The sequence below is a fragment of the Macadamia integrifolia genome, chromosome 13, assembly GCF_013358625.1.
Source record: "Macadamia integrifolia cultivar HAES 741 chromosome 13, SCU_Mint_v3, whole genome shotgun sequence".
Taxonomy (NCBI): Eukaryota; Viridiplantae; Streptophyta; class Magnoliopsida; order Proteales; family Proteaceae; genus Macadamia; species Macadamia integrifolia.
The window spans coordinates 20,560,853-20,571,262 of record NC_056569.1 but is presented as its reverse complement, the minus strand read 5'-3'; the positions used below and the strand labels follow the sequence as shown (position 1 = coordinate 20,571,262).

Genomic DNA, 10,410 nt, shown 5'->3' with positions numbered 1-10,410 from the left:
ATTAATTTTCAAAAAAAAAAAACTGGTGGGAAGGAACTATAAGTGGCTTTTACAGGCTTCACAGCATTCTGTGCTGAATAATATAAAATGAGGTGAAACCTCATATTGTTCACTTATATGAACCATTACATCATGGATTACACAGGACATTGAATTAGCGGAATATTCAATATTTACCATAATTCCAAATTATCGTTATTTTATAATAATTTACATCACCAAGTTTTGCCATGTGAAAAAGTGATTTGGCGATTCCGATTATATGGATCTATTAAATGATTTAGATTGGCAACACGCCAAATTTCGAATTCATATTCAGCCATATACCTTCCCATGTTTGATACATTTTCTTGTAAGTTTAGCCTTCCATTTCTTTTTAGATGAGTTTAATTTTTAAAAAAAAATTCAGATCTTTATTTTGGAATTTGTATCAACTCCACTATGATTGAAACTTGACATGTAGACGGGGAACTTACGGGTCTACTTGTTCATAAAGTTTCACTCCAATTCAACTTGCCATCGGCAGATATTTGTAGCGATCTAAAGATACTCTCTAGACTTGGTGGACTGAAAAAACTTCTCCCTTTCTCATATATGATGCAAAACTGGGCCAATATTTCTCTCATAGTCTAACTGTTTGGTTAGCTTCAATGCAAATGCATCTTGTGATAAAAATGTTAAAAGGCAAGAGGGTTCTCTAAGTGGAATAGAGGACAATGAGGCGTGGTAAAGCAGTCTGTACATTAGAGGACAATGAGGTCGTTCATGTGAAGAGGCGAGAGATAGACACAACAAAAGTGATAGTGTACCTTGTCTCGATGCCTCAAAGAACATTTTCGATGCATGAGGTCGTTTCATTTGCCATACCACTAGTTTGGAATGGAATTCCCCACACCAAGTCAATGGGGAGCACGGGAGAGGGCATCGTATGATTCATTTACAGGTAGTCCACATAGTCAAGAAAGAAAAAGAGTGTCTAGAAGAGAGAATGCTAAGAAAACATCCATCAGCCTCCGAGGATAAAGTGATACACACCAGACGATAAAAGTCCGGTGGAAGAGACCAAGCAGTAGCAATCCTGTGAGCTAACTCAACAATCTATCTTCTTTTTTTTTTTCTTTTTTCTTTTTTATAATTATTTTTTGGGTAGGAACTCTACAGTTGATCTCATAGCTATCTTTCAGGACTCAGATTTTGAGAAATCTGACCGAATTTGGTTACATATTTCCCTTTTGGTGGGTATTATATTTGTATTGAGAAACAGCTTCTCTGCAAAAAACAGGGATAAGGCTGTGTACATTATGACCTTCCCCAGATCCCGCAGTGGCTGGAACCTTAAGGGTATTATATTTGCACGAAGACAAAAAATTCTCTTTGATCTGGCAATGGACATTCATGTTCAACTCAATAAATCTCTAATAGCATGCGTTCCATTGACATTTCAGGGGCCCCAATCAGTATTTTCAGTACTAATCCATTCCTTGGTCATCAAAAATAATTATTAACTCTTTATTCTAATCCAACCATGAAATAGTTGAGGATAATAATGTTGCATACCCAACCAATCCTTATAACTTATTTTGTTTCATTCAGTCAGAATGCAAAAGGCCCTTAATCAATCACCATTTAAACAATTGGATCATGCATCCCTGCTTAACTCTTCTTTTTTCATGGCAAGCCACAACAATAAATGTTAAATTTTTGTAGGGAGGGGAGGGGGAATCTCTTAGATGCAATAGGCATACAAGAGGAACCTACCATATACCATTTATTGGTTGTGAATTCATTAGAGGGCTTATATTAGGCAAGACTTCATAGGTTTGCATCTATCATTTCACAGCAGCCAAAATGCAGAGACAAATTACAAAATCTTCGGATACAATTTCCATTTCCATGAGATGTAATGTTTTACACAAGAAGTGTTTATGACGAGTTGTCAGTCAAATTACTAACAGTTTGTTGACGCCTTTTCCGCTTTAGAATCACTGGAGCTGCTATCGGAGTCACTATCAGATCCCTCCATGGCTGCATCATTCTTCTCAGTGCCTTCAACCACTTTGCTACCAAAGGGGCTACAAGTAGGGTGGCCATAATAAGGTGGTGGATGAAGGGATATGTAATTTGTTGGAGGGTAAGATCGATAACCATATGCAGATGGATAAGGGCAAGAAGGAAATGCATTCATATGAGGCCAATACGTAATTGGCATGAAGCCATTAGCTGGGTGGGGTGGGAACATGGAATATTGAGTTGGTGTCTGAGCTGCATGATAGGACACGTTGGGACTGGAACTAGAAATCACAGGATTTGAGATTGGTGGAGTATCTCTTGGTGTATGAGATGGCATTGACGTAAAAGCTGCCATTGCATGAGTCTGGATGGATGTATACCCCATAAGCCCAAATGTTGTAGGTGGTATGGGGCTAGAAGGATCAGGTGGTAGGGCTGAGGATCTCAGAAACCTCCGGGCCTTACTTATTGAGGCTGTTTGCTTCTTGCTGGTAGGTTTCGTCGAAACTGACTTCCCAACAAACTGCTGTGAAATGGGGCTAGCCTGTCACAGAAAGAAGAGTTACCAACTACAGCATAAAAGTGTCCTAAACAGAAACCAAAATTAGTAGCATTCAACATGCAATTGCTGGTTAGCTACATGGTTCTTTGTATCACGATTAGAAGGTTTATGGTTAGCTTTACAAAGACATGCAATGCTTACCCAAAAAAAGACATGCAATGGTTTAGTATTTAGAGTTACATTGTTGTCAAGGTTTAATGACTGTTGGGTAATTATGATAGCCAACTCATAATGGCCTTGGAAAGATTTGATACAAGCACCTAAAGGAAAATGACAAAAAGAAATGCCTGATTTACCTTTTCTAAATACTAGACTTTAGTTAGGTCATACTAAATCATTTTGGTCAGAGTTTTTGAGTTGCCAATTATATTTAGTCTTCCCCTCTCACCCCCACCCCCCTCCCCCCTCCCCCACACCCCCCAAGAAAAATAATAATAATAAAAATAAAATAAAATGAGATCAAAAAATTTCCACTGATTGATAGAAACATGAGAATCGCAATTGGACACGAGTCTATGGTCTTACAGCGTCAAAAGAAATTGGATAAGGATGAAACAACTCCTCCCCTTCAGCATCTTCATCTGTCCTGCAATAAGAAGTTTGTCCCAAAGTGAAATCACTCTCAGAAATGTGGCAGTTTAAAAATGTTGGGATCATCAAAGCAACCAGAAGAGAAGTCCTTAAATTAACCCCTTACTATTGTACGGAAAATTCCTTTCTGGTTGTGGCCAACCCAAAGCATTCCATATCATCTGAACATGGTGGTGCTTATTTGATTTTTATGCATGCGTACATTAAAGGTTTTGGTTTAAGTGTAACTAAGTTCAAAATAAATAAAAAAAAAGAACACTTGATCTCTTCCAGAGATGCGGCTTAGGACTGGTGGGCTGAATGTAGCAACGTTGTGTATAGAATACCTGTAATATTTCTGAAGCAGGTCCAAGTTCCTGTACTTAGTCTCACTTTGGACAAGATCATCTGGAAAACCTGCCATAAACAAAAGTGTGATACCCAAGGCCTTGAAGAAGAAGCTCCCACTACGAATATTAACTAACATTGCCATCTGACAGATAAGTGGCCCAAAAGATTTCAGCTTGTTCCTTCCCATACGCTGCCTGACATACCTGTGACAACTCAACCCATAGACATCTCTAGGTTAGTCTGAAAGCTGATAATCTCTAGAGTTAGTCAAATTATTAGCACACAACGAATTTCATGGTGATATAACAATTATCTCGTCATGGGTTTTGACCTCCCTCAAATAGACTAACTGTTAAGAACTTGAATATTTTTTCTCGAAGGAAATAGTTCTACAAAGTGGTATGTATGGTTAACATTGACCCAGCCAATGATACCCATCCATAGAAGTTCTTCAAAAGCCTTCCTGGGAGTACTTTTTTCCATTGTTATTATGATTCCCACCAGGGCCGCAGCAGTAGTGCTGTACCATGTTGGTTGATACAGATTTAGTTCAGTAAGGCAGTCCTCGTCTCCTCGATTTGTGACCATTTCCATTGCCTATTGTCAACTAATGAGCAGAGGTGGTCACTTGCACAAGCAAGTAGACAGTTGCACTAGAATCATTACATGTTGAGACTGAGGCACATCATGTATCTGAGGTCAAGGGAATTGATGTTGCAAATATTTGTTAGTACAATGACAAGAAGGTGCTATTTTCTCAGTATGAACACCAAAAGTAGCAGAGAATGTAGTGTCAATTCCCTTGGAACATGGGTACAGAAAGCTGCACACACATTCTATGACAACTCATTCCAATATCATAACTGAAGGGTTATCATCCATTGTATTAGCCCCCTGAAATCCATCAGAAAATAATGGCTGAGAAATAATGTGCCAGTTTACCATGAAGAAACAAATTTCCAGTTAACTCATTTTTAATTGCACATAAGAGTGAGCTTAGTGCAGTGATGAAATTGTCATCTGTGTCTCTTGGTTAATATCTTAGTGCCTGAATCAACAACACTGAAATGGGAAATCCCCCCATGTAGGTATATGTTGATACAGTAAAAGGTCTTGCCGCTATGCCCACTCACTTGAATTGGTGGATCAGCTCCCATGGATGAAAAAACAGAAAGAAATTTCTCGAAGACAAAGCTTTTCACTTCAGGATTGCCTCTTTTTTTTTTCCAAATTGTTTTGGCTAGTCATTAGAGTAAATAGTAGTGGCTTGGCCATGGGTAAAATGTTTAAAAGATTACTTCATGCTGAAAAAGGACAAGAAGCCATATTTGGAAGTACGACACTTACTCATTTTGTGGAAGATTCCGTGTCTTCCCTCCATATTTTATGCACAAAAATAAGCATGATGGGCAGCCAGGGTCAGATGGGCGCATAGCCTTCTCCTCTTCAAGTATTTGAACGGGACAGAGTAGTGGATTGTGCCGATTTGGATAGAAGACTTTCCTCCTCACACCTGGATTCTCATATAAAACTTGTTCCTGATAATTAATGAAAGAACTTTCTTTACAATTTAGCATGAACACATAATGAACAAGAAAGAGTATGCATAAATAAAAACCTGTTACATGTTAATTAGAAGACACTTTAAAGGGAACCCAATCATAATTTAGGAATTGAGTTTATAACACTCAAAAACTCGGTCAAATGGAAATTCACCTATTACAATTACAGGTGATACACCTGAACATCATCCTATTTATAACGAAAACTGGGGAAGAAAATGGAAAGGGAATTCACTGAAATCACAGATAGATATTAATGGATAAGACAGATCATCTACTCTGCAACAAATCACAATGATTTCCCCAATAGATTGACCTCCAATAATCCCTACTGCTTCTCCCTACAACAAAGATATGGCAGTAACTCAATGCCACAAAAATAATAGACATGCAGAAACTATCCTTGATATGAATTGACCAGCCCAAAAATAGTTTATCATTCAGTAGGGGTGTCAAACCTTTCCTGTGAGGGAATTTCCCTTTATTTTTTCAAAGTGAAAGAGAAGTCATTTTGCTAACCTCTACAGCATGAGATTGCTTAATTTAAGCATGAAGTGATTGCAGAAAACCTTACGACATAGTATGGTTAGGTCAATGAGTTGGGATTGGTTGCATATCACATAAGGGGTAAACATGTTCACAAACAACAAACATTGTAGCTGCAACTCATGAATGTCGTTTATAATCAATACCATATTCATTAACATATTCTTCTGGTGGTTGTTGTTGTATGACCAAAGCTCAAAACCAATATCTTCACAAAATAAAAATTGCTTACCCCAGGATCCTTTGGGGAGATGTATGGTTCTCCCTTCCTTAATATGCTAAAATGATTGAAGTCTAATTCATACATATCTTCACTCCCATGCCTTATGCCAAGAGAAGCAAAGATGATGATTTTCCGTATGGTATGAGACTGGGCGTTTTTCAATAAAAGAACTTCTGATTCTATTATTCTCTTGACTTCCTTCGGACAAATAGCTACCTTTGGAGGCTTTTTATGCAATGGGATACCTCCAAATCCTTTTTGCCCAATCTCCTTCCTAGAACCAGAAATGTGGATCTCTAATGATGATTTATAACGTTTAATCTTTTTGTTCTCTCTCCTGTTATGCCTTTTGAGTTCTTTCTTGTTAAGATTGGTTCCTGTATCAAGTAATACACAGCCTTTGTCTTGATCTCCATTTATTTCTTGGCTCACACTCAGACTTATTGATTCACTCTGATAACTAGGGAGCCTTTCTGCACATGGTACATGTATTCCCCCATCAACACATTCCTCTTGAAGCCGTCTTTCTAAAGTACTGGAAACATCTAACTTATCATCATTTTCCTTTTCCTTGTCATCAACATCAACAGGGTCCTCGTCATAGTACTCATCATCCTCATCATCACTATCATCTGTATCCTCGTAATCTGCAGCCATGTCACCATCTTTAAATTTTTCAACATTTACAAACTGTGTCTCATCCATGCTCATCCAGTTGACTAGATGGTCTCGTTGATCAGAATCTTTGAGGGCCCTGCATGGAGTGTCGCCCATGTTGGGACTCTTTACTGTTTCTGCATCTCCAACTTCATCATTTCCCATCTTTTGTCTCTTAAACTTCTTGAAACTTCTCTCTGTAGCAGTGAGGCAATCATCCTGGGAGAAAAGGAAGGTAAAAATAATATCATACATGTCAAAAGGGAAAGAAAATCATGAGTGCAACAAATAAGAATCCTATCTAACTCAAATGCAACAAGAACATATGATTTAGATCACTTCAGAGATTTATGATTTGGGACATACAGAGAACAGTTATCAGACAGAACCCTGAACTTATAACAGACTTTAACTTCTGATTATCCAACCTTTGCAAAAAAGGAAGCTCTAGAATGCATGTTCTCTTCTGAGGGAATACAACTGTTTTTAGATCTTCAAAGTTCAGCTTACAGGAAAGATAGTATCAACTTATGTTGTTGGTCTCCCAACAAAAGTGCATTTTGGCACCAAATTGGATTAGGTGGTCCCATTGATTTTTATACGAGGTGCTATTTTTTATATATGAAAACCAGGTTCATCCGATGATAAAGAAAGGCTGTTCTGTGAGATATCGTCTCCTACCCGGCTAACCCGACCAATGGTCAGTAACTTTCCATTTCCATCGACATTAAACCTGGAATCCAGTGAAGAAAGATTAAAAATAGCCATGAAAACGTTTGCTTGTTGAGCTCATTCTAACAATTGATATCCCAGTTAATGAATTATCTTGTGTCATTTTTGGCCAATCAAAGCTCCACTAAATTAATCTTCTACTTATTTTCTACCCTTACTGGGTTGTATACAAAATGATCTTCACCACCAACCAGCTTTCCTCTGTATATATATCCAAAACACAGTTGTTTTCACACTTTACTGATTTACACTGAACTCAATTATTTTTGAACATTCCTTCCACCCTAAAATTGTACAAAATCATCTTTGTTTGAATATAAAAGTTGGCCAGTGATTATCTGTTAACAGCTTAAGACATGATTTCAAACTAGATCAGATACAACCATTATAACCATTTAAACTTTACCAGCTTAGCAAGAGGGAGGATTCATGAACTAGTAATCACTGCCCAGTCCAAATCTTAGTGCAAATCAATTTGTTGATCAGAAAGCATGTTTTTCATGTCCTTGCCAATTAACTTGTTTTATACAATTATATTAAGAATCCCATGCAAGCCCCTGCATGGAATTTGGATTCATTGAGACTGAATTCATGGCCTTGAACTAAAAAAGGAAGCCAGAGCAATCAAAAGATCCTGGAAAGTTCAAGAGCTTAGCCATCCATGTGAAAAAAAAAAAAAAAAAAAAAGGGGAGCAACCAGTACAAAACAGAGATTGTTGAGACCATCCATCATTTTAAGGCATTTCACATGAAAGGCTATAAAAGAAGAACAAGAGGTGAAGAAGCATTGGTTGAGGTTAAAGAGAAACCATGTACTTGGGAAGTGTTGAGGACAGAAGCCTTCTCCCTCTCTTCTAACTGAGCTTCCAGTAAGGATATTCTTTCCATAAGCTCTGCGTTCTTCTCACGTTCCCTCTGTAGCTGGGCTGAAATCTCTGCAACAAATTTTATGTCATCTCCTTTCACCTCCTGCTCTTCAGAGCTCAATGCAGCTGGGTGAGAAGAAAACTCTAAGGAGCACCCTCTGCTTCTTGCACACAATGCTGAAGCATTAACCAAGCTACTACATGAATGTAGTTCTGCCATTGAATAATACCCAATCCTAATTCAAAATCTGTAAGTTTCCAGAAAACTCAAATAAAAAAAGGGGATTCAATGCAGAGAAAGCAGAGAAGGGGAAACCAAGAAACGGAACCCCAATGCAATTTGTAAAAGTTCAAAGCTTTAGGGGATATCAAAACAGAGATTAGAACTTTAAGAAAACAGAGATATGAAAAGATGGTCCTTCTTTAGCATAAGTTGAAAAAGTGAACTTTCATTTAACACATTGATCACTTATAAACACAATATAGAGAAACCCAAATGAGATGAAAAGGACAGAAACCAGATTGGATAGTGAGGGAGAAGCATGAAAGAGTTGCAGAGAGATGAAGTAACAGAACAGAGAGAAAACAGAGAAATGGGAAACAATAGAGTTGTAATGCAAGAACATACGAGACTTTTCTGTTACTGCAAATGCATAGGTGTTGGAGACTAGAGAGAGAGAGAGAGAGAGAGAGATCAGGAGAGTGTTTATGGGTCTGATTTTGTTCCAGTTTTGTATAAAAGGGCGGCGGGGCATGAGGCATGCAACACCACGTGCTTCACAAATGCCCCACCCCCCCCCCTCTCTCTCTCTCTTCCTTCGTTTTCATTCCTGCTCCGAGTTCTCTCCTCGCCACTAGTGAACGCTGTTGATATTCATAATAAATTCATGGCACCAAATTCTAGAAACTTTTTTTTTTTCTTTTGGTAAAGAAATTCTAGAATCCATATTCAAGGAAAAACCTCACTCTCCCATACATATACATGTGTTGTCATTTCATATCAGTCATATGGGTTGATCTTACATCTATTAATTTCAAAAGGTATCTAAGATGGGTTAATATGATATTGAATTTTTTCATCTTGCAAGTTGATTTATAGGATTGAATTCTCCCATTATCCATGTCACTAGTATCACAGCAGCTAGTTAATCTTTGGCTCAAACCTTTGAGTGGAAAGAACTACCTGTTGGTGTATGATGTCTTGTATTCCGTCGTAGTTTGATCCAGGAAGTACTGGTGCAGTGCCTTGACAGGCAGGACGGCGGTCCTGCTAGCAGGTTAACAGGCCATGGGGGTTGCAAGGGGGCAGGAGGCCCCTCTGCATAGCAGGGGGTGTGGGGGGGGGGGTTGCAGCCCCCAGCTCAAATTTTTTATTTGAGGGCAATTGTGTACTTTCTGGATTAGGATTTTTTCGCTATATATTTGTAGCGAAGGTTTCTTTCTTTGTAATGCAAGCAATACTGAGAGGTGTGAGGACGAGCGCTGTAACCCTATTCTCCATTGATAGTGAAGCAGGATCTCATCTCACCGGGGACGTAAGCAACCTTGCCGAACCTCGTAAAATCCGTGTGCATTGTTTGTTAAATTTTTCCATTATCTTCTGTATCGTTTTAGGGTTGCGTTTCTACACTACCTACCTCTAGAGAGAGACCCTAGAGTAAAGTGGAGCCTATAATTACGTATCACATACTTATCCTACATTTGTCCTACCTCTTACCCCCAAGGATATAGGTATTGGTATTGGTATTGGTATCGATATCAAAATCTCTCGATATCGATCCAATACCGATCCAAATCATATCAATGCGGATCGATCATTTTTACCTTTTTTTTTTTTTTTTTTTACCAATGATGGGTATCCAAGCCTTTGCCCTAACTACTCCCGCAGGTCATTACTGAGTTTAAATGGGAACCATTCAACTAACTTCAACCAATACCAATACAATACAATCGATTCAATACCAATACTTAGAACCATGCTTGCACCTCCTTACCTCTCCCCACCATCCTAGTTCTCATAAATTTTTTTTTTCCAAAGATTCTTACTCTGCCTTGGGTTTGGCCATATAGTGGAGATTTTTATGGACATTTAGTGGAGATTGTGTGATATTTTTTTAGTCATTGTCCTCCCAAGAAAGGGAAAGATTGAAAATTGGTGTCTTGATACTCTTGGTCGTAGAGAGAATCCCATGGGCCCATGGCATATGCTTTGAAAAAAAAATTGTTAGTGGAGGGCACTAGGGGAGTACAATAGAAAACAACCTCACGTGCAATACTGCATTTAGGAACTTAAAATGGTTTGTCTCTCAAAAGGTTTTTATTATTTTTCTG

The 10,410-nt window shown here is 38.3% G+C and overlaps 1 protein-coding gene across 1 annotated transcript; it reads right to left on the bottom strand.

The window, feature by feature from the left end:
* Positions 1 to 1,798: 1,798 nt before the first annotated feature.
* Positions 1,799 to 8,756, bottom strand: LOC122060186. Its single transcript, XM_042623383.1, has 6 exons — positions 8,030 to 8,756; positions 5,834 to 6,700; positions 4,841 to 5,031; positions 3,490 to 3,696; positions 3,098 to 3,158; positions 1,799 to 2,554 (listed from the first exon to the last, which is right to left on the bottom strand). Exons 1-6 carry the CDS (start codon positions 8,297 to 8,299, stop codon positions 1,949 to 1,951), a joined length of 2,202 nt encoding a protein of 733 aa, XP_042479317.1. The 5' UTR covers positions 8,300 to 8,756; the 3' UTR covers positions 1,799 to 1,948.
* Positions 8,757 to 10,410: the final 1,654 nt, after the last annotated feature.

Bases quoted from the DNA above. Each gene is read 5' to 3' on its own strand.
- LOC122060186 (XM_042623383.1), bottom strand. From the start codon at position 8,299: ATGGCAGAACTACATTCATGTAGTAGCTTGGTTAATGCTTCAGCATTG. The intron at 5,032-5,833 runs GTAAGCAATTTT...ATTAATTATCAG, and splicing joins TCTCCCCAAAGGATCCTGGG to GAACAAGTTTTATATGAGAA. The intron at 2,555-3,097 runs GTAAGACCATAG...TTTCTGTGACAG, and splicing joins ATCCAATTTCTTTTGACGCT to GCTAGCCCCATTTCACAGCA.